At 41.2% G+C, this 25,033-nt stretch overlaps 1 protein-coding gene and 1 long non-coding RNA gene across 2 annotated transcripts in view; both read right to left on the reverse strand.

Moving 5' to 3' along the window:
• LOC139654757 (uncharacterized) overlaps positions 1-10,803 on the reverse strand; it is a 102,669-nt gene extending 91,866 nt beyond the window's left edge. The window contains 6 exon segments of the mRNA XM_071531916.1: positions 988-1,161; positions 2,230-2,403; positions 3,347-5,150; positions 6,327-6,612; positions 8,977-9,178; positions 10,692-10,803. Coding sequence (XP_071388017.1) covers positions 988-1,161; positions 2,230-2,403; positions 3,347-5,150; positions 6,327-6,603 — 2,429 coding nt within the window. The 5' untranslated portion in view covers positions 6,604-6,612; positions 8,977-9,178; positions 10,692-10,803.
• An 8,765-nt stretch (positions 10,804-19,568) lies between these two features.
• Positions 19,569-21,889, reverse strand: LOC139654753 (uncharacterized). Its single transcript, XR_011696041.1, has 3 exons — positions 21,758-21,889; positions 19,958-19,990; positions 19,569-19,813 (listed from the first exon to the last, which is right to left on the reverse strand). It is a non-coding gene; the product is annotated as an uncharacterized lncRNA (long non-coding RNA).
• Between the last annotated feature and the right edge of the window lie 3,144 nt (positions 21,890-25,033).

Here is a 25,033-nt window from a genome sequence, read left to right on the forward strand (position 1 = left end):
TGACAGACTGTATTGATGAGGCTAACTGACCCTTATATTTAATGTCATTATTGTATTATTTCTACTGACAGACTGTATTGATGAGGCCCTGGTCTAAAGCAGGTCCCAGTGTTTGCATGGTGCTGTATACTGAGCTGACTGGAGCACTAACACTGACAGGGAAACTGGTTTGATTCCCACTGGGCCGCCCATGCTAACAATGTATTCACACATGGTGCTGTAAGGTGATTGGATAAATAAATCCACCAAATGGCACATGCTTTGTTAAGCTGCACAACGAGCCATAAAAAAGAAAATAAAGTGGATAGAAATTAGGAAACACTTTAAAAACAAGTGGATTTAAATAATAATATAAAATATAAACATGAGAAACAAGATGAAGAAGTGAGGAGAGACAAAAAAGATTACACACAATGACACAAAAGCAAGTCAATAAAAGTGTGTTTTACAAAGAGTTTTAAAGATGATAGTGAATCTGCACCTCAGTCCCTCAGGAAGGCTTTCCACAGTCTGGAAGCCCTGAGGACTAAAGTGAAACCACCTTCAGCGTTGAGTCTGGACTGAGGGAAAGTCAGGAGGACCTGAAGATCTCAGTTGGTTCTCAGCTCACAGGGAAGTAAGAGCTCCACAGTGTAATTCAGGACCACAACTAGCCTGCTTTAAATGTGTTCAGTGACATTTTAATATGAATTCTCTATCTAACTGGTAACCAGAGGACAGATGTTAAAACTGGGCAGATGATGATGTCACCTTCCCACTGGTTAAAATCTAGCTGCTCTATTCTGAAGCAGCTGGAGATGTGACAGTGAATTATGGCAGTCACTGAGCTTCACTGCTGTGTATATGAAGCTGGATCAATAAAACTCAAATCCTCATGTAAAACCTGCAGGGCGACCTTTGCAGATTCAGGAATCCTATTTTGAGAGAACGGACCTTAGTTTGGAGAAATGTGTCGAATCAACTGAAAAAAACTGTAAGTGATTTTACCTGAGAGTCTCCAGTCTGCAGTGCGGACTCTCCAGTCCAGCAGAGAGCAGCTTCAGTCCTGAATCCTGCAGGTTGTTGTTACTCAGGTCCAGCTCTCTCAGAGGGGAGGGGTTGGACTTCAGAGCTGAGGCCAGGACTTCATAGTGAGTCTTTGACAACCTGCAGCCCCTCAATCTGAATAAAGAATAACGCAAGTAGCTATAAAATAAAATATTCCTGAAAGCTTTCAACAATCCAGTGCTTAATAATCCAATGGACTTAGCATGTTGTCAGTGTGGATCAGCATCATGTCGGCCTTATAGAGTCTTTCCATCTGAAACCAGACAGGCCGTCACACCTCTCTCACTCTGATTGGAGGCCAGTTTTTGATAAGATGCTGGCTGGCGGCAAGTTTGGGGGGGGACACGCCACTGACAGAGATGACACTGAAGGCCTGCTGGGTTCTGAGACAACACTGAATCTTCGGCATCTACACATCCTCCACCTCTTCCACCATATATCTGAACTACCAACAAACAAACGGGCCGGCCCAGCCAAGCCTACCAGGCAAGTGAGCTGGTCGCTGGTCGAGTCCAGACCTGTGTGGCGGTGAGTTGAGCTAACCCCCCCCCCTCGGAAGGTAAAAGGTAGGGCACACATACAGGGCGAGGCAGTAACACCTGTCACACGCAGGGGAAGACTCCAGGTTATGGGCTTGCTAGGCTGGAGGTAGGCATTTATTTAACAAGCTACACCAACTAACATGTGAGGTCTAGCTAGCCCTATAACACTTAAACTGTGAAAGATACCAGAGTGCACTAATATGGACACATGTGACTTTTTATCCCTGAAGATACACAAAAGAAAATATCTTTAATACATTGTGTATCCATAGTTGGATCAATACCTGGGTGATTATGTCTCTTTACATTATGGGTAATTACCACAATAAAAGTCTGATCTTTAATTCCTTTATTGCCTCCAACACTCTCACATCAAAGTTTTGCCCCCAACAGATGGAGGCCATTTTGGAGCCATTTGGACTCCTGTATCTTTAAAACTATGGAGAATATCATCAACAAAGTTCATCGTTATTCATTTGAATACAAAAGGATTGTGTGAAAACAACATGAGGAGAATTTGAGATCTAAGTCTCTAAAACCAGATCCTGTCTTATTTCAGATGGATCAACTCTATACAGACGTCCTCAAATTATAATATTCATATAATATTCATATCAGCACATTATTAAATATGTCTGACCTGAGAGTCTCCAGTCTGCAGTGTGGACTCTCCAGTCCAGCAGACAGCAGCTTCACTCCTGAATCCTGCAGGTCGTTGTCACTCAGGTCCAGCTCTGTCATATGGGAGGGGTTGGACTTCAGAGCTGAGGCCAGGACTTCATAGTGAGTCTTTGACAAGCTGCAGCCCCTCAATCTGAATAAAGAATAAAGGAGGAGTTGGACTTAAGAGCTGAGACCAGGACTTCAGAGCTGAGACCAGGACTTCAGAGCTGAGAGTTCACAGCCAGAAAGTCTGTTTACAGATTGGATGTAAAATGATTATCAAAGCAGAGCTGAGACTAGCATACCAATCAAAACTTATACAGCATACTACTACTACTATTACTAATAATGAGGATACTAATGACAATAATTTGCTTTATAGACTTTGAAATTTTCCAAAAGTGGTTAATGTATAATATAAGCAGAAACCAAACAGAAAATAATACATAAATGCAATTATATGAAAGGATTTCTGTAAAAAGTGTTTAAAAAAAGAATGAAAAATGATAGAGATTTCAGCCTGAGCTCCACAGGCAGTTCAGTTCAACTTCTGGTAAAACAACTCAGTAAAACAGCCTGACACCATTAGAGTCCGGCTTCACCACAGATTTGGTTGGGGTTTAGTTACTTTTAAGCTTTTGAGCCTACAGCATGAAATTCCAACTTTCTGAGTCATATTTCCCACTTTGTCGGCTCGTTCATGTCGCTCTCTGTAATTCTGATATTTCTGACATGAGCTGAAGGCAGGAGAAGACGAGGGGAATCTTTCATAGATATTACACCAATAAAGAGTTGAACTAGACTAAAGAATGAAACTCAAGAAACAACTGATATGTTAGATCAGTAACTGGAATATGAAACTGAACCTGGAACGGTAATGACTTTACTCTGTTACAGGAAAAAGTAATGTGATTACAGTGACACATTACTCTGTAACGTGTTACGCACAACACTGTGTACCACTGCTATGTAGAACAACAGTTAAAAGTGTGTATGTTTGAGGAACTATAGATCTTTATTGTAATTCTGATGGTGTCAGGTATGAAGGTCGCTCTACACTGTTCTATACTGTTGGTATTCACATCAGGACTAACCGAGCCTTCCTGCAGTTCCTCACAGCTGGGATCAGTCTCAGTCGTCCCTCCTCTGATGTGTTGTAGGCCTCCAGGTCAAACACATCCAGAACCTCCTCTGACATCTGCAGCATGTAGGCCAGAGCTGAGCAGTGGATCACAGAGAGTTTCCTCTCTGATCTGGTCTCTGACTTCAGGAACTGTTGGATCTCCTGATGTACTGACTGGTCGTTCATCTCCATCAAACAGTGGAAGATGTTGATGCTTCTGTCAGGAGAGGTATCATCAGTGTCCATCTCCTTCAGGTTGCTGATGGCTCTCTGTATGCTTTCTGGTCTGCTCTCTGTCCGACCCAGCAGACCTCGTAAGAGTCTCTGGCTGGACTCCAGTGAGAGGCCATGAAGGAAGCGGACAAAGAGGTCCAGGTGGCCATTTTCACTCTTAAGGGATTTGTACATGGCTGTCTCCAGGAAGTCATCCAGGGATTGTTCACTCTCTTCAGATCTACCCCAGTCTTCTCCCAGGAATGTCTCCAGTACCTTCTTATCTCTGTTTGTGTAACAGTGGAACATGTAGACAGCAGCCAGAAACTCCTGAATGCTCAGATGGACAAAGCAGAACATCTTGTCCTGGATCTGGTACAGCCCACGCTCCTCTTTAAAGATCTGTGTGAACACTCCTGAGTACACTGAGGCTGCTCTGATATCAATGCCACACTCTGTCAGGTCGGCTTCATAGAAGATCAGGTTGCCTTTCTCCAGCTGCTCAAAAGCCAGTTTTCCCAGAGAGAGAATCATCTTCCTGCTGTCTGTATTCCAGTGTGGATCTGTCTCAGTTCTCTCATGATACTTGACGTTCCCCTGGATGGACTGAACCACCAGGAAGTGGATGTACATCTCAGTCAGGGTCTTGGGCAGGTCTCCTCTCTCACTGGTTTTCAACAGATCCTCCAGAACTGTAGCAGTGATCCAGCAGAAGACTGGGATGTGGCACATGATGTGGAGGCTTCGTGAAGTCTTGATGTGGGAGATGATTCTGCTGGCCTGCTCCTCATCTCTGAATCTCTTCCTGAAGTACTCCTCCTTCTGTGGGTCAGTGAAGCCTCTCACCTCTGTCACCGTGTCAACGCACCAAGGAGGGATCTGATTGGCTGCTGCAGGTCGTGTGGTTATCCAGAGGCGAGCAGAGGGAAGCAGTTTCCCCTTGATGAGGTTTGTCAGCAGCACATCCACTGAGGTCGACTCTGTAACATCAGTCAGGATCTCGTTGTTCTGGAAGTCTAGAGGAAGTCGACACTCATCCAGACCGTCAAAGATGAACACAACCTGGAACTCGTCAAAACTGCAGATTTTTGCTTTTTTGGTCTCAGTAAAGAAGTGATGAAGAAGTTCCACCAAGCTGTACTTTTTCCCTTTCAGCAGATTCAGCTCTCGGAAAGTGAATGGAAATGTGAACTGTATATCCTGGTTGGCTTTGTCTTCAGCCCAGTCCAGAGTGAACTTCTGTGTTAAGACTGTTTTCCCAATGCCAGCCACTCCCTTTGTCATCAGTTTTCTGGTTGGTTTATCTCTTCCAGGTAAGGGTTTAAAGATGTCTTCACATTTGATTGTTGTTTCTGGTCTCTGGTTTCTGGATGCTGTTTCAATCAGTCTGACCTCATGTTCATCATTGACCTCTCCACTCCCTCCCTCTGCGATGTAAAGCTCTGTGAAGATCTGATTCAGAGGTGTTGGGTTTCCTGCTTTAGCAATCCCTTCAAACAAATCCTGAAACTTCTCCTTCAGATCAGATTTGTGTTTATGTTGGCACTCTGCAGCAGGAGTTTCTGAATGAATAAACAACAGATGAAATCAATGAGAGGTGAGTAATGAGTAATGCAAACACTTCCTGATAATTTACACATTCCCAACTCCATGGACTCTATTCAGCTCATTACTGGTGGGTGGACAAGCAGGTCCTGACTGGGTGTAAGGTATAAGGTAGCTGTTGTTGAGTCGGTTATTATTACTCAACCATGAGTTTCATGCAACCAATCGGATTCCTTAAAGACACATTGACACTGTGCTGATTCCCATAAAGCTCTGCTAGCTGTGCTTTATTGGTTGCACTGACAACTTCTGTGTTAACCAAGCAGCTAGCTGCACTCCTTCTCACTTGCTGCTGTTTGTTATGTTCATGTATGTAAACTACTTTGGGGAAAACTTTTCACACAATACACATGCATTGGTAATGATAAAACCCCTGATACCCCTGAGGACCTTCTTTACTGGGATTATGGATAAAGTGATGATGCAACATGTACAAGGCTGCATCACACTTGTCTTGTAGAAGATACTGTCAGGTATTATTGTTATATCGTGCACAACTGTGATCAGTCTTTGAGCAAGATACTTACCCCCAACTTGAAATTAGAAATTACATAAATACAAATACAATACAATAAACACATACAATCACAAGGCCGACTGTCTCTCTTCACATCTATTGTCTGGAGGTCGGCCAACAAAAGTAGATATAAAAATGATACAGCCTGCACTTTGTGTAAATTGTTGGTATAAAGTGTTATATATATATATAGGATTTATTATATCACAATCAGACTCTGATTCTGATATAATAAATCATTATATGTGATGCATGATTGCATAAGTTGTATCTTTTTTTCAAATGTGCCTTTTTTTTTTTTTTACTTTTTATTTATTAACATTTTTGACGTTATAAGGACAACAAGCAAAAAGAAAACAAGAAACAAAAAATAAAAAATGTAAACAAATATGAGGTCATGGGGTGATTAATAAATCAAGGCAAATTTGCCTACTAATAAAATATCGCACATGATACATACAATAATTATGAAAGATCTGTCTCATTGGCTATATAAACAAAAAATATTTATTATAATATTTATATTATAAAATATTTTCCCACCATTTTTTCTCCCAGTTCTTTATGGAGCCGAAATGTCCCTTTTTAAAAAAAAAAAAATCCTCCCATGACTTACCTTTGGTTTCTGAGCTGCTGTTTGACAAACTCTGCACTAGATCATTCCTGTTGATCTTCATTAAAACCTTCTTGGTCACCTCCAGAGTGTTTCCACAGTAGGTCTGCACCATCTGATCCACTGTGTCCTGCCTGTCTGCATTCTCCAGTCGCCTCTTTTTGATGGCTGGGAAACCTTCCGGGCTGTTAGGCTGCTCCAGGAACCACTTGAAGCTCTTGAACTCTTCCTCTCTCAAATCATCCAGCGTTTCCAAGAGCTTCTCTTCATCCGTCGCCATCGTTGCTCCCTGGTAAAATCACAGGAAATATTCAACTCCAAGAACAATTATGCAATTTTCTCACAGGAATGACCAAGTTTCATCTCTTCGCAAGATCACTTTATCAGCCAGGTCACACAAGTAATCGGTAATGTAATTAGTAATATTTGTTCTATTGTCTGACCTTATCTACCCCTTCATTACAAACACACAGTACCCGTATACATATGCATTTCTTCAGCTTCACAACCAACCCAAACTTTCAGATGTGATGATGTGTTACTGCGCGACAAAACACTGTAGTTCAATTTTTGACAGTTAGCCATTTTAGCCTACTTACTTTATTAGGGCGCATAAAAGCTTCACAATAGGGTTTTTTTAGGCATTATTTTGGATAGAGACAGGAAGGTATGGAAGAGAGGACAGGATTCAAACCCAGGTCGCTACGGGAAGGACTGAGCCATGTGGTACACGCTCAACTTGGTGAGCCACCAGGGCGCCCCACAAAAGGGATGTTTAATGGTTTATTTTATCTCCAAAACAAAACATGAACACTTTCTTAAACTTGTCTTAACCACAGACCTTATTTTCAGGCTTCTAACCAAAACCCCTTTGAAATCCTACAGTATAGCCGAGGGAACCATGGCTCAAACATGCTGACTCACTTCCTGGTTTTAGGACTCAAAACCAGACCGCTCTATACTCACTCCTTTTCTGTACTGACAAACCAAAAGCAAAAAGGAAAAAGCAGTGTAAGCAAAGACACCATTATAGGCAGTGTTGGGCGGTAATGTGATTCAGTAATGAGTAGTGTAAGGGATTATAATTTCAAATTCAGTAATTACATTACAGTTACTAATCCCAGTAATGCTCAGTTACTGCGCTACTTAAGCCTGAACCCACATCGACCTTTTCAAAGTTTTTTTTTTCCTCATATGTATCTTAAGGTCATGTGCGAGCCGGTTTACGTCGGCTGCTAGCTAAAACAGCAAGTGTGAGGGAGAGACGCAGACCTTCAGCAGCTGGAAGTTTTCCCATTACTTTGAATTTATCTCAGTCAAGGATGCAAAGCACATTATCATCTGTTGTAAACTCTGTGTGGCAGCAAACCGCTTTCCACAGCAAAAAACACAACATCCAACTTATCATCATCTAATACGACAACACAGCCATGAGAAACTCGGGGAAAAACAAGCCGACAAGGAGGCTCCACTGCCAACGACAAACACACTCAGACTAAACAACAGCAGCTGGATTTCAGAGCAGGACACGGTGCTGGACAGCTACTAAGAAGTGATGGATTATTTTAGGTCAGGAGGATTTGGGGTTGAGACCCTCAACCGGTTCTCAAACATAAAAACATTTACCCCGCCCCCATCTAGCGCCTGTGGAGCGGCTGTTCGGTTCAGGAAGTTTGCTGCTCACCTCCAGAAGGAACAGACTGTCTGACAACAGGTTAGAGAAGCTTCTCCTTATGAGACACAATCGGTGTTTCACTTCTGAACAGTCAGCAGGCCTAGCTGTGGTCAGGAGCTGCTCTTACTAGTTTTTTCCTCAGTGTTTCAATAAATGGCGTCCTGGCGTTTCAAGACAACATACAGTGTTACAAAACACCCTCTGGTGACTGTTTTGAAATCTGAAAATGGTGCTTTGAGGCACTCAGGTCACAGAGTTTTCAAACCTGATATGGAGCATGGACACACCGATGAGATAAGTGGTTTGAAACACATTTCAGAGATTCACACTCTTTTTTTTCCAAGATTGGAGACACCCCTGATTATAGAGATTCCTTCGTCAGTTCTGGGTGTCTGTGTTCATTTGATCTGAGGCTGCTGTCACTTCCTCATAACTTCACTATCAAAGTCTAGAAACATCAGTCTGACACCAAACCGGTCTAACCTGAGGCCAGAAACCAGGTCTGAGGCAGAGAAATCACAGATCAGGTGATGTAGTTCTACTGTTTGTCCACTAGACGGAGACAGTAACCACATCATCTACAGTGAACTAAACAGCAGACCAGCACACACAGATGTAATGATGGAGGAGGAGAAATTTATGTCGCTTTAAAATTCATTGAAAGAGTGAGAATGAGAGTGTCGATCTAAAATCTGTCTGACGTCACACAAAATGAATGAAATGAATGAAAGACTTTTACCGGGACTTTTTCAGATACAGATGAGCACAATAATTTCTCGGTACAATTAAGACATCAGATGCGAGGGACAAGTATCAACAAACCAGCCTATAACAACACACACATGCATGAGCATTGTAAATACCAACAAAAATAGGCCAGGCTGCCTACAAGGGATCCAGTCCTCACCAGCACCCATCACATACAATACAGTGCTAACAGTGAATAATACAGTTACTGTAATTGGGAATAGCCCTTACCTTAAAACAGGCCGTTGTCACCCCGGGCGTTGGCGGCTTTGTGCTGACAGCAGTCCCAGCAGGTGAAGCATCAGATCGGTCAAGCTGACATTTGCGGTAGAAGCTTCTGGCTCTGGTTGCTCTTCAGAGTCGATTGGCTTCGATTTTTTGGTAAATCCAAAATAAGTAAGCTTCCTTGTTTTCTTTTTGACATGTCTGCAGTCTGCTGACAAAACAGAGAAATTAATAATAGTGATTTGGCGCACAGACTGAGTGGGACTAAGAAAGTTTTTTTTTTTTTCTGATCTTTGAGTTAAAGTGAGTGAAGTTTGATATTGCGCCGCCACGCTTCGATGGTGATGGTAAGAACAGCATGCATGCCGGTATCTTTATTAAAGTGAATTAGTGATGAATCACCCTCAAGCATGAATGATACATCAATAATAGCCTAATTTTACGCATGATCCATGATGATGAAGATACAGAAAAATAGAAATGCATGGCAAAAATAGCATATTGTCAATATTTTAGAGCAGTGGTTCTCAACGTGGGGTCCGGGGACCACCAGGGGTCCTTCCGGGGGGTTCCAGGGGGTCCCCAGCAAATGGATGAATTGTTAAACTTCAGCATTATTTCATTTACAAGAAGTTAACATGATTAGAGAATGTAGAAGAATGACTGTTCTGATCATAGTTTCACTGTTATCTTTCTACCTACAATACAGATAGTCATGGAATTCTGGACAAAATCATATCTAACAATAAAAATATTCTCAGATTTGGGTCCGAGAGACAAAATCTCATCAAATGGGGGTCCTTGGCCCTAATGTGAACTAAATTAGGGGTCCTTGATAGGAAAAAGGTTAGGAATCACTGGTTTATCATACAAAAATCTAAAAAAAAGGGATTAAAAGGAGGTTGTTGAGGTTAAATTATGGAACAATGCTAATATAAATTTAAGAATGTGTAACTCACTTTTGGTTTTCAAAAGACTGATTTATAAAGCTATTTTTGAGGGTTACAAGTGTGAATTATTTTTGTATTTTATTATTATTTTTTATTTCTGGAGGGTAGCTTAAATTGATAAGAATGTAGGATAGGCGTATATAAGCATTATGTTTCTGCCTGTGCCTTAATACATAGATTGTTGATTTTGTTTATACTGTCTAGACCAGTGGTTCTCAACATGGGGTCCGGGGACCACCAGGGGTCCTTGAGGGCATTCCAGAGGGTCCCCAGCAAATTGATGAATTGTTAAACTTCATTATTTTGTCATTTTAGAATGACTATTTTGATCATAGCTTCACTGTTATCTCTCTACCTACAATACAGATAGTCATGGAATTCTGGACAAAATCATATCTGACAATAAAAAATATCAGATTTGGGTCCGAGAGACAAATCTCATCAAATGGGGGTCCGTGGCCCTAATGTGGACTAAATTGGGGTCCTTGATATGAAAAAGGTTGAAAACCACTGCTTTAGAGAACCCCCAAAATTTGACAAATCATGTTTTCAGGGGAGCTCATGTCTTATTAAGTGGAGCCAGGCTCCCCCTGGCTCCCTGTAGTTCACCCTGTTTTAACGTCTGTATTGTTTTATCTTTCATATTTGTCCTTATGGCCCGGTCTGCCTTGAAGCAGCAGGTCAGTGAAAGCAGCCTGGTCAAATAAGTAAATATAAGATGTGAAAAGATAGTTTCCACAACATCATTAATGTTGAACTAGTGTGACAAACCTTATTTTAACTGGTGTTTTTGTTCAGAAATGGTCAGAAAGCCTCCTGTTAGCATCGCTGGTTGCTAGTGAGAGTCAAAGGGAACTGAAGGTTTTTCCCTCAAACCTGCAGGCAGAAAGCAACACAACTAATTACTAACTACTTCTACTTTTAGTAGATTTACATTTGAACATGAACACACTAACACTAACATGTTGGAAAACCATTAGAAGAGCGTTGAGTTGTTTTGAAGCTACACATCCAGTTTTCACACAGACAAACCTTTAACGGCTGAGTTGCAGATTGCCAGTGAGCACCAACCGGGATTTCAACATTGATTTCTAGTTGAAAACTGGGTGATATTCAGTCTGAACGTCTAAGATCTCTTTTCTCCCTGTCAACCAGCTAAAATGCGGTTACAACATCGTGTCACAAAACACAAATTTGTTTAATCATTTGATAATTTGTTCAGTTGTAGCTTGAAAGAGAGACGATGTTGATTAGTGTGGAGGTATTTCTCCAAAGTCATACTGCACTGGTAGGTGAAATGTGTTTCATTTAAAATGTCATAAATATGGAACTATACAGGCTGTGTGCTGCCAACAAGAAGCTTCAGGACAACGTAACGGGAGAACTTCTATACATTCATGGAAAATAAGAAATTGCGCTTACTGCTGTAACGCGCATGCGCAAGTACTTGGTACAGCTTCGACTACAACTGACACTGACATAGTTAAGTGGTGTATATACTAAGGGTTATATATTAAAATATTTAATAAATATGCAGCACGCTCCGGTAGCCTCCCCAGTGTAAACACACGCGTTGTACAGTCCTGCCTCCCGTACAGCACTGCCCCCTGTTGTAGTTTAGTATTTCAGCCGCCAGGTGTCATCTGGGCACAAAGACACTGTTTACTGCAGGCAGGTGTGCTGTACAAATGTGTTTCCCGTGGACAAGTAGGTATATGTTCAGTGGTAAAAAAAAAATATAACCTCATAAAGTATTTTCTGTACACGCTATTTCCAAATGTCAAAAACAAAATTCTAGATCTCTAAATATAAGATGTATTGTAAACATGGGTTAATGTTTATTAGTAATTTAGTTTATTAGTCCTGAATTTCAAATTAAAAAAGTGCTGTCCTATCCTAATAAAAAAAATCTAAACAATTTAAACAATTCATGACTTTTCAAATAAGTGGGCCTATATATACGCTATCTGACATAATGGGACAGACATGCAACAAAGCAAATAATGAGCAAGTATTGAACCCATGACCTTCATTTCTGCAGCCTGTGCTGTGAGGCAGTTCCTTAGACCACTGAGCCACTGTGACCTTTCTCATATGTCTCTTGTAAATCCCATTTGTGTTTCTATCATTGTGTTTTGTTTTTCTAAATTACTCTCTATGACTGGGGAAAGAATGGGGAAATTCATGAAACACACCAATCTTTTTTTTTTTTTTTAAAGATTTATTTTATGCTTTACTGACAAAGATGGTGCGAGAGAGAGACAGGAAGGTATGGGAGAGAGAGGGGAGGACATGCAGCAAAGATTTCGAACACGGGTCGCTGCGAGAAGGACTGAACCTTATGGTACGCGCTCTACTCAGTGAGCCACCAGGGTGCCCCACCTTGGCTCTAGTCTTGCTGGTTTCTCTTTATATTGGATTAATTACAGTATTTTGCTTTTAGAGTGGCCAATCCACTCCCCTTAGTTATATAAATTATTGACACAATAGGAAAGCTGAGAGGACGGAGTAGGGGAAAACATCAGAGAAGGTTCTGGTGGGACGGAAGCCCAGACCAGCAGGGGAAGACCTGCATGTAGACCCAAAGACAGGCGGACTGCCACCAAATGTCTGTCTACCCTAAATGATAAGGCATAAGAGCAATCATTTTATGACTTGGGTTCAATTCACTCTCCAACCAGGAGATTAAGACAAAACAGTAGAGAAGAAGATTGAGGGGAAAAGTACATTAACTTACATTGGAGTTGAACCTTTCAGCAAACTGAGACTCCTTGATTTTCACTAAACTACACAGGGAGGTGAAACATCCGGGGCAAGACAACATATCCATATTATCTGAAGTGTTACAGTGAGTGTTGTCATGTGTAAAATTTGAGGTCATTACTTTTGTACATTTGTGAATGAATGGTAGGCCTATCACACATCTAAAATACTCAAGAGGCTTGTATATATGCCTTCCCATGTGAATGATTCTGTGCCTTAGCTCTGATACACAAGTAATGATAAATCAACCAGGATTGCAATTTACAAACTAAAGACCAATTTGGGTTCAGTTATTACATTTTTGCATTGGATTACCATACAAAGCGAGAAAGAAAGGCATAATCACAGAGGGTGAATCACCTTATACAGATTCTACAGTTCATATCAAAGTTGTTTTTACCCCACATTTAAGTCTATCAAAACGTGTAGAATCTTTGTACCAAAGAACTGGAGAAATGCCATCAACAAATGAACCAAACCAAATCAGCTGAATGAGCTTTTAAAAATGCAGTGAAGGGTTTGGAGGCCGATTCAATTGGAGTTTGTAAATGCTTCCCTATAGCTAGACTCATCTACTCTTTTTAGGTGCAGGATTCTGTGTGTTTTTTATTACTTCTTTTACTGCCTTGTTTTTATTGTATGTCTCTTCATGTTTGTTTTTGTATGTTGCAACACTGTATCTCTGCTGTCTTGGTCAGGACTCCCTCGAAAAAGAGATCTTGTAATCTCAATGAGACTCACCTGGTTAAATAAAGGTTAAATAAAATAAATAAATAAAAACCTTAACTACAACCTCAAACCAGATTTTTTCCGTTTACCCCTTTAACCCATTTGTAGAACAGGCTGTCCTTTCCACTTAGAATACATTATACAGTTCTAACCAGATCTAACACAGCAAGAACCCAATCAAGCATATTAATGAGCATTTGCTCATAAATATGCTTGTTTGGGTCCAGGGAGGAGGGTGTTGGAGGGTGAACACCTGACTGACTGCTGTTAGAAGTTTTATCTCACTGTAGCATACAGCACATCCTCAGTAACAATACACTGCATTGGGTCGGCCTATTTGAAATGGCCTATAACTTTTTGAGAGTTACCACAATGATCATGACAAACTTGTCTTCAATGTATTGCATGTGAGAGGCATGGAGAGAAAATGCAACAGGAAAAGGTGATTAAATCAACTATTTTTTACCCTCAACAGTAACATGCAATAATTTCAAAGATTTTACTGAGTTAGTTCATATAATATCAAATCACTTTATCTAGCACTAACCTGTGGATGGCATGTCTGGGGATACAGATATGCAGAACAGAGAAATCACTTTTTTCCATAGTTGACATGGTAGGCTGATAGTATACCAACAAGCAATACGTGTGTTTTGCCTGAAAATAGCATTTCAACATCTGTACTACCATCTAAAACCTTTACCTCTGTGCCTGTTTGGTTTCAGACTGCCTTGTGATTTGCTTTGAACACAGAAAAGGTAAGAAAACAAGAAGCAAGCTTAGCCTGCGTGCATATCAAAATGAAGCTGAGAGGAAATAGCATTTAACTAGTTTATTTAAAAATCGTATTTGACAAAAAAAATCGACAAAACTATTTTGACTGTACAAGTAGCCCAATATTTTATATTATTATTATTTTATTTTATATTTTAAGTAGGCCTTATGTTCGCCTGCAAGCAGTCAAATATTCAGAGGCCTTAGTAAATTAATACAAGCTTAAATCAATTATTGTGAACAAGACAACATATGAATCTCCAGTTAATTCAAAGTATTACATTTGCAAGATACTTTGTTTGCTCACTGTACCAAGCTGTCTCCCCCCGCAGCAGACCAGTGCAGACACTACTGAGCAGACTCAAGGTTACCTCAGGGAAGTAAGACAGGCACAGATTCAATTGTGGAGTACATGCGCCATCTAGTGGAGAACTGCTGTATTACACTGGGGAGGCACGCATGTACGGGGGGGCAGTCCTGCGCGGAACAACGCCGACCGCAAACACACACACACACACACACACACACAAACCCCTAAACCCCTAAAAAAGCTATACTGTATGTACACACCAACACCATAGGAACTATACGCACTATTTACAACATTTACAGATAAAAGATAAAGATAGAAAAACACTCACAATCGCTCTCACACGACCGCTCAGCACACTCACTCCTTCCACTCAGAGAGAGAGAGAGAGAGAGGGAGAGAGAGAGAGAGAGAGAGAGAGAGAGAGAGAGAGAGAGAGTTTTGAATTTTAACAGCTCTATTAAAAACAATTTAGCAAGTTACAAAAAAAATATTTCATACATTCATTGGTCAGTAACAATAGAATAATCAACTTCCAACAAACAAAAACAAGCACAAGCCTTTCTTCAACTCAGTTCAATTCATCTCTAAAGATAAGCTCCTCCCCCTCAACAGAGCACAGCACACCTCCATAAGACCAGATACAGTATATATTAATTTATCCAGATCCTTCATAGCACTATAATAATTAAAATCAACCCATACTCTGGTCTTTAGCATCCTGATGAACAAATCTTCTGCAGTCTAGTCTTCATCAAGTCTAAAGATTGTTCAATTTTCTTCTTCCAACTGACAAAAATAGCCAGTTTTGCCGGTCCTAAGATGAAGTTCAAGAGTTGCATTTATCCCTCGACTTTTGACTGTATTCACAACCAAGAATAAAAGACTGTTTAGAAAAAAACTCTCCAAACAACTGAAACATCCTCTTTAACAGAAGGAACAGACGTGAAGGTCGAGCACATTCAGAAAAGCAATGAAACAGTTTCTCTCTGGACACAATAGGGACAGCTGTCTTTGACATTAGGGTTTAAAACAGAGATAAAAGCACTGACAGCCACTATGCCATGCAGGATCCTCCACTGCAGATCACCAGCTGTTTTTGTTAACAGTGGTTTGTATAATGCCCTCCACACTGGTCTCACCTCATCTTTCAAGCTCAAGTCTGTATTAACTGAATCCCCCATTTCTAAAAAAGGACCCACACAATCTTTAAAATCAGGAGCAATCGTCAGTGATGGAAAAGGATCTTCACTGTCAGGATGCTGCTAACAAAGAACATTCCTTCTCTGTAAGCTGACATCTCCAGTTGTCCAGCAGCTGACTAATGAGCCGTGTGGATCTCACTCCCAGGTGAGACGCTAGTGCAGCAGCATTGTCCAGGTTTGGCCCCGCCAAGTCCACTACGTCACCCAGTGTGACGATTTTCACCATGCAGGACAGTTTTCAGACTGTGGGTCCAACCCCACAGGTTGTGACTAAACATCCTCCATAAACCAGTGGTTCCTTTAAAAGCCAGTACAGAGAGTCAGACCATTCCAATCTCTCCTTCCTGAACATACTCCACACTCTCAACAGTCCACGTCTCCATCTCCATTTGCTAAGACGTCCTTCAGCTTTCTCTAAAACATTTTCCCAGTTCTTATTTACAAAAGACTCAGTCCCCAGAAACACTCTCAGATATTTAAATCCTGCTTTTTTCCAGGTGAGCCCACCAGGTAAACTGAGCATCCTACACAACCCCTTTCCAACCATCAGTGCCTCGCTTTTACCCCAGTTAACCTTTGCTGACGAAATTAAATTACATTATTACATCATCAGCATAAGCAGAAAGTTTAAAAGTTGAGTTTATGCAGCAGGGGCTCAATAGCCAGAGAATACAACATACCAGACAAAGGGCAACCTGCCTGACTCCCCTCTGAACTTTAAAAGCACTCAAACCACCGTTCATTTTAAGTACACTCCCAATGTCACTGTACAGAGCCTGGATCTTAGCTATAAAACCTGTGTTGAAACCGAAAGCTTGTAGAGTTCGCCATAATTACTGGTGTTCAACCCGGTCAAAAGCCTTTTCCTGATCTATGGAAATAAGACCAGTTTCAAACCCCAATGAACTAGAGACGTCCAAAGCATCCAGAATTAGAGTGATATTGTCTGTGATCAACCTGCCGGGCACACAGCAGGTCTGGTTAACATGAATGACCTGCTTCATCACTTCTCTCAGTCTAGTGGCCAACACCTGACAGAGGATCATATAATCGGTGCAGAGCAGAGACACCGGCCTCCAGTTCTTTATCTGCTGCAAGTCTCCTTTTTAAGACAGGAGAGTAAGGACGGCCCTCCTGAAACTCAGTGGCAAGCGCCCGTTAGTCAAACTGTCTCTCAGAACAGACAACAAGTCTTCACCGATCTCTCTCCAGAAAGACTTGTAAAAGTCTACAGGTAGACCATCAACACCTGGCGCCTTGCCACTCTGCAGACTTTGCACAGCAGCGCACAGTTCATCAGGAGACAGTTGTGACTCAAGCTCTGCATTAGAGTCCTCGTCAATCTTTGGTAGACCGTCATAGAATGCTTGTGCGCGCTCTGGATCCTCTTTATGCTCGCTCTGGTAGAGATCACCATAAAACTCTGCTGCATACTTGCGAATCTCAGAAGACTCTGACAGCAACAGACCAGTGTTCGAACACAGTGAGTGAATGATCTTTCTTTGGCCATTCTTCTGCTCTAGACTAAAGAAAAAGTGAGATGAGGCATCCATTTGTGTGGCATTCAAAAACCGTGAGCGTACCAGCGCCCCCTGTGCTGTAATACCCAGCAGGTTCGCCAAAGCAGACTTCTTAGATTTGAGAGCCTCAATATGGCCTCGATCTCCTGTGGACTCTGCTGAACCCTGGAGTTCCACCACTTCACTCTCTAGATCTCTCACAGATCTGACTAAGTCCTTTGTGACATTGCGAGTGTACTGCTGACAAAACTGCTTTATCTGACACTTCCCAATATCCCACCATTGTTGTAAACAACTAAAATCAGCCTTTCTATTTCTGTACTCATTCCAAAAACACTTTTTAAAATGATTGTCATGTAAAAGAACTGCATTAAAATGCCAAAAAGCACTATTTGGTTTAACACTCTTCATAAAAACACGGAACAAGGAAATGATCAGAAAAACCAACTGGGTTCAAATGACATCCTTTAAAGACACTGAAGAGATGTTTAAAACAATAAAAGCCATCAAGCCTGGCCATAGAGAGCACATTATCCTTTGAGTGTGTCCAGGTATACTGCCTCTGGTTTCTGTGAAAACTTCTCCACACATCGCTCAGTTCATTTGATTCAACTAAACGTTGAAGCCATTCTGACATTCTCATATTGTGCTTTAATTTTCAGTAATCGACCAGCAACTCTTTCTTCTACATCATAAGAATCTGGCATAAAATCTTTGGAGAACAAAATCCCAACACCACCACTGTTGTTAGATTTATGACTAAGAAAGATTTCCCCATTCCATTCTCTCTACCATTCAGTTGCATTATCAATGGTACCATGTGTTTCTTGCACAAATAAAACATCTAATTTCTTGATATAAACCAGTTTAAAAAGAGAAACACACCAATTACACCTAAGACAGAAGAAGACATGAACTTATTCATCATCAGGTATTTGCATTTTCACCTTTTGGTCAAGTTTTTCAGGTGGAAAATCTCTTGCTCACTGAAACTTTCTCAAACCTCCTGCATTTCTCACGACACACCTGACTGAACCAACAAACAGTTTCAGGTGTGGAAAGAAGCTCTCCACCTTCACTGCCCTCACAGCTTGGTGGCTTGTAGGAACTTCCTAATCTTAATGAGAGAGCAGCTGCTCTCTGAATCAGCCTGCACCTGAGAGGCGGAGGCAGAATCTGCATCACTGTCACTGTCATCTGTGTTCTCCTCCGGTAAAGAGGATGGGAGCTTCGTTTCTTTAGAAGCTTTTTTTTGCTTTTGAACTGTTTTGGCTGCTTTCTTTAGGTTTCCTTTTAACAGACATTTTCATCAGATTGTCATCTAGCGTCACATCTTCCTCCTCCACTAAAACAGCCTCTCTGCCACTCTGGCAGCGGTCTGTCCTGCCTGCTCTCCAGTCTTTTTATTTTGCCCAGGCTGTTTGCTTTGCTCGGTTCTCTCACTAATCCCATTTTATTATATGTTTGTATGTTATATTTACTTTATTGTTTCTACACAAACATTAATTACTTACAAATACACACTCACTGTGTGGTGAATAGTCTGGGTATGGGAGCTGAGTATGCAACAACCCAGAGTCTACACCGTTGACACACACACACACACACACACACACAGATACAAGGGGGGGAGGTTTAATGTGAAAATGTTGATCTGTAACTGATATACTGTACTGCTTTGACAACATGCATTTCTTTACTGTAATGACAATAAAGCATATTTGGAATTAAACTGAGAGGAAGAGAGACAGAAAGACAAAAAGAGAAAAAGACAGACAGACAGATGAGCAGAAACAGAGAGAGAAAGTTAAGTTGCAATGCTGATCTAGATTCAGTTCTTATTTGTTGAAAGGATAATACCAGAATATTTTTTTCCTGTCTCCATTATCTCCCATGAAAAGTCTAAATCCTCTGATGTATTTCCACAGTCAGAAGCTCCTACTGTCTGTTCTACTGCAGGTTTGAACTCATAGACTCCCATTGTTTTCCAAAATACATGAAAAAGCTCAGAGACAAACTGCTGCCTTGACTAACGTAATACATTATTATGTTAACAGCTCCACTATAGCAGTTAGGGGGGAGCTGCCTTGCTGAAGGGCACCACAGTAAAAGAGGGGGATTTGAACCAGTGAGCTTCCAGCAACAAGCCCACTTCTCTTCCCTTTAGGATGCCATTGTCCTGGATAACTTTACAGTTCAGTCCAATGTAAACCACTGACTGTCACTGTGACAGAGGAAGGAAGAGACTGGAAACATTACTGTCATAGTTGATGTCATTGATGGTGTTACCTGAGCAGGTGATCTGCAGGCTGAGAGGAGAAGGGAGAGACTCTGTTTCTACACACTCCCTCAGTGTAGACCCAGACTGAAGACAGGAAGACCTGATCCTCCATACAGATCTTGATGAGGAATCCTCTCTCCTTTCTGTTGAAACAGCAGAGCCACAGTCCAGCTGTCTACACACTACAGCTGCTGACTTCAGGTTCCAGTACCAGTACTTGTCATCCACTGGTTTCCAGTCTCCATGTTGTTTCACCTCCAGTCCACCAGCACAGCGGCTGGCTCCTCCCACCAACCTGACATCATCAGGCTCTGAACAGAGATAAGAGAGTCATTAGCTAAAAAAAAAAAAAAAAAAGTAAACTTACTTTGATTTGGAAACAAAAAATCAACCCAAATCAGACAGCTGTTTCTCTTTTTTTTAAATCTCCATTTCTATTTCTTTCCTCTATTTACCTGTTGAATTGTGTTTTTCTTCAGCCTGGAGTCCTGAGCAGAAAAAGCAGAAAATAAATGAGTATCATGATTTGATGATTTGTTTTCTCATGTCATTGTCATTAGGCTCGTTTGAGATGAGCAAGTCCTGCGCAGTTTTGACCAGCGACTTGCTTGGTCCGTTGCATGATGGGTAGAAAAGTTGTCCGACTTGCTCCGCCGAGCCGACTGCGCGAGCCACTGGAATCTCGCGGGACCGAGGCGACTGCAGTTTTTGGAGCGAGGCGCTGCAGCTCTCCACCGACCGCACAGCTCCGAGGATCATGGGAAACGCCTCGAGCTGAACGGTCATTGGTTCATCACAGTTGTATCACACACCCACAGAGACATGAAGAGACTTAAGTTTTTACACCACACAGCGAGTGTGCAGTCGGGACTGTCCGGCTTGTTGATTCCTCGCCTGACTGCACTCGGCTACTCTCGTCCATTTTCCAGGCGTGCAGGAAGTCATCTCAAACGAGCCTGACAATCAATGTGCATAATTTGACTCATTAAATATAAATGATGAGATGAAATATACTGAGTTAAATCCAGAGGGAAACTCAGGTGTCACTACAGCAGTAAGTAGGGAAACACTCAACACCAAACACACAAACACTCACTACACTACAAAACACAATAAGTTTGTTTACATCCACACTAATAATTCCATCTTAACCCGATTAAAGCAATACTTTGACTGTTGACATGTCATGTAAAAGCCTTTATCTGATTATCAGGTCATAATCACAGTAACATAACCTGGTTAACAGCCTACTTTCCTGCTCAATCTCTCCATGTATTGGGGCTTGTAAAGATATTTTGTTTTTTCTCACACTGTGCAGGTCAAAGGTCAGACACAGTCAGGTTATTCCTTTAACATCACTTGTGATAATAGTGAAACTTGCAGTAATAACAATACTTGGGTCAGAGCAGCTCTGCAGCATCACATACTTTGACATTAAGTCTTTTATGCAGTAACTCTCTTGACCAAGACATTACCACAGATAGAAAACACTGTTAGAGTTTTACCTGCTATCAAAACAACATGAATCAGTTGTTGTAGAATTAAGCATTAATGTGTAACTTCACTTTACATTTGAAACTGTTGATGACGTCAACTAGTCTGAAACCACAAGGTTTTATCAAACGAGAATCATTTATCACATTTCCATATCAATTACTCAACAGCCTCTTGCCAACAAGAACAGCCAGCCAGAGGAGACCAGAAGACAGGAAGTTCTGTGGGTGACATTCCTTTCAAAATAAAAGTCTAACATGTGTCACTTTTGGGAAAAAAAAGAATAACTATTGGGGTGTACAGAACATTCTGGGAAATAACATCAACTGTATATTTATTAATTATTGAACCCCCCTCATATATATCCTATATTTTCACTTTGGTATATTATATTACGCAAAAATGTTGTATGTTCATCGTTAACGGTTTTATTTTGAAAACTGTAAGCGGAAATCCTATTTTTTTATATTCTGGTTTGCTTGACACAGGAACTGAGCTCTAAACACAGAATCTATTGCATGCACGCACACACACACATACGTACACACACGCATACACACGCACGCACGCACGCACACACACACACACACACACACACACACACACACACACACACACACACACACACAGCCTCTCTCTCTAACAGTGAAGTTGGCCCAGTGCATAACAGTTTAACTTCCACAGATCTCCCATAGCAGCCTGGTTCTCCCAGATATCTGCCTCAGAGCCTTTCACACATCATCATTAAATCAGAGTCCTACCTGAGCTGCAGAGCAACATGAACAGCATCAGTATGGGATCCATATCCAGTCAGTCAGGAGTCTGAACCAGCCTGTCTCACTGAACCAGCCTGTCTGTCTGAACCAGCCTGTCAGTGTGTCGTCTTAACTTGGTGTCTCTTGGTCTTCTGGGTCTTTATGTTTGACACTCAGTTCTCCTCTGCTCATCAGATGTGTTGTTTCCTCTCCATCCTTTATCTCCTCATCAGGTTCATGTTTGTCTCTGATGTCAGTCCCTCCTCACTGGCTGGCTGCACTGACAGGAAGCTGCTAGCAGTAACCACAGTGACTTCCTGTAGCTTCATGATGTCTCCAACATCTAAAGTCCACTGTCCATCATTCGGTTTGATCTAGAGAACCACAGCTCCAGTTAGTTATGTGTGAGTTGATCTGCATCACTATCCACTGGTTCTGGGACGTCTGAGTTTACTGTTGAGCCTCCTGGAGCCACTGGATGATCCCACCCCACACACACACACACCCTCACACACACACACACACACACACACACACACTCCTCCCTATTCCCTTTTATTCATTCTGCTGAATCCAGTCACTGTATTGTGAGTCAGAGAGTAATTGGCGTCAAACTGAAAAACTGAACTGTGCAGTAGAGGGAGAGACTCTGCTGTCCAGACTGGAGTGGGAAGGTTTTCTACCACTGAGGAGCCAGGAGGGAGAAGACTCAAGGCTGGATGGAGAAATGATCAATTATACAGACAGAGAAATCACAATTATATCAATTATACAGACAGAGAAATTATAATTCAGTCATTTCTAACATGAATAATAGAGATAAATCACAGTTCCATAATGTTTTAGGGTTCTTGTATAAATCAGTGAGGATGTGTTTTAGGAAATCTTAACTAGTAGCCGAGTCGAATAGAAACAGCTATAAACAGATTAGAAACAGAAACCGATAGAAACAGAAACAGTAGAAATAGATAGAAACAGAGTTGAAACAGACAGAAACATTATACAGAAACAAATAGAAACATTAGAATCAGATAGAATCAGCAGGGCTGGACAGGGTCACTGCTCCCTCTGGCGGTGAGTCTGAAACCTGCAGGGAATCTGAGGAGAAACTACAACTCCATAATGTGAGAGGATTCTTCTAGAAATCAGAGGGGAGAGGTTTTAGAAAATATTCCTTCATTTACACAAATCTAAACTGTAGTCAGAGTCTGTTATGATTCCTTCCATTGACTTTGTTGGCCTGGTGAGTGATGTTTTCTGAGCTCCTGCTGTTTCTAACAACAATAATGATCAGAATAACTCACTGTAACTCACTGTTCATTTACAGAAGATCTCAAAGTGCAAAGAGGAAAGAACATCAGGTCAGAATTAGATCAGTACTCTGCATCAGCAAGTACTCCAGATGAAGTACTTGTACTCAATCACCATCTCAGCTCTCTACTGTGTCTCTAAGACCAGCGGGTGGTGCTGTTTCCTCATTTCTCAGCACCTGAGTCCACTGAGCTTCTCTTTCAGCCAGCAGCATTCAGCAGGTCAAGAGAAGAGAAGAGAAGAGAAGAGAAGAGGAGAGGAGAGGAGAGGAGAGGAGAGGAGAGGAGAGGAGAGAAGAGAAGAGGAGAAACAAGAAGAGAAGAGGAGAGGAGAGAAGAAACGAGATGAGAAGAGAAGAGAAGAGAAGAGAAGAGAAGAGAAGAAGAGGAGAGAACAGAACAGAGAAGATTGGTTCCATTTACGTCTCTTAGTTCCTGCTTTCCCGCTGAGCAACATTTGTTGTTTTTAATTCAACAGCAATATTAATATTATTCATCATCATCGTATCAAAAATCTCACTTAACTCACTGTAATTCTCGTTTAATTCAAATAAAATCTTCAAGTGCTGAAAGGGCAAAGCGATTCAGATGAGTTAGATCATCAAACACTCCATGTTAAGTCCCACACTTTGTCATCAAAATGAAACTGCTGCATCACAACTCTGCTTCAACACAGTAATATATACAGTTCAGTAATACAGTTATATTCAGTGATATACAGCAATATATTCAGCTCTACTGTGTGTCTCTATGGCCAGCAGATGGAGCTGTTTTCTCACAATTCTCAACACCTGAATCCACTGAGCATCATTTTCATCTAGCAGCATTCAGCAGGTCAATAGAATAGAATAGAATAGAATAGAATAGAATAGAACAGAGCATTAGGTGTCATCAGATGCTGTTGAAAGCGTAGCGGCTCCTGCTGTTTGTAGGAGACTGCTGACAGCCTGTTTGAAGTGCAGCGCTCTTTTGATAAAGTTCATATCTTTAACTTTCAGAGTCTGGCTCACCAAACTGTAAAAACATGGCTGTGCTGCATTGAAACCAATGAGAATGGAGAGCTGGAACACACTCAGCAGGACGGACACTTCGTTTTCCTCAACCACTTTTTGTCTTTATTCAGTTTTTTTGAGTTTCAAACAACAAACATAAAATAGGGAAAATATAAAAATTCAGCTGTATAACACTGTTCTCTTTAAAAAGAAAAGTTTTAGGTCTGAGCTCTTAAATGGGTTTCTTGGGCCCTGAGCTCATCAAGATCGGACCATGCAAACTTTTAATTCAAGCAAAATGTAACAAAATGAATAATAACAAAATAAAGCAATATACAAATGAGTTTTGTAGATGTGTTTAGCATTTAGCTGACGACCCATAACCTGGGTCGGACCAAAACCACCAGACCGTCTCCTCTCTCCTCTCCTGTGTGGTAAAGTTGGTGGAGGTTCGGACCGTCACAGCCAGTCAGTACAAACACTCATGAAGATGAACGATAGACTCTTTAAAATCTTTTCACAAGTTTGCTTTTCCTTCCCAAGTCTACTGACTGAAGCTTCACACAACATCACAACACTAAGCTTACACATCTAAATCAATACATTTGAAGCACATCATGATCTATTGTACAGAGATTTAAAAAGAGAAACAAGCTTTCCAGCCTCAGATCTTCAGGCTGGTCTAAAATTAAAAGTTTCTCTGAAGGTAAAAGCCTGGTCTTCTTCTGTTTTCAGTGTCTCTACCAACCAGTGGAAAGCCCTACAGCTATGAGCTGCCAACATGTTGCTGCTGACCTGAGAAAACCTCTTATCTCCAAAACATCAACTTTTCAGGAATTAAGAAAAGCAGCTTTGTTTTTAGCTTGACCACCATGCAGTTTTGAGTTTATCTAATTGGTTTAGAAAAGGTTTCATAAACTCAATGGTTGTAGAAGTTTCTCAACCCATAGAGGAGCATGTGACACTTCAATTAAAATTAA

The sequence above is a fragment of the Centroberyx affinis genome, unplaced genomic scaffold (assembly GCF_046629955.1).
Source record: "Centroberyx affinis isolate AG114_WGS23_722 - 3 ecotype Tasmania unplaced genomic scaffold, CSIRO-AGI_Caff_v1 ptg000147l_1, whole genome shotgun sequence".
Taxonomy (NCBI): Eukaryota; Metazoa; Chordata; class Actinopteri; order Beryciformes; family Berycidae; genus Centroberyx; species Centroberyx affinis.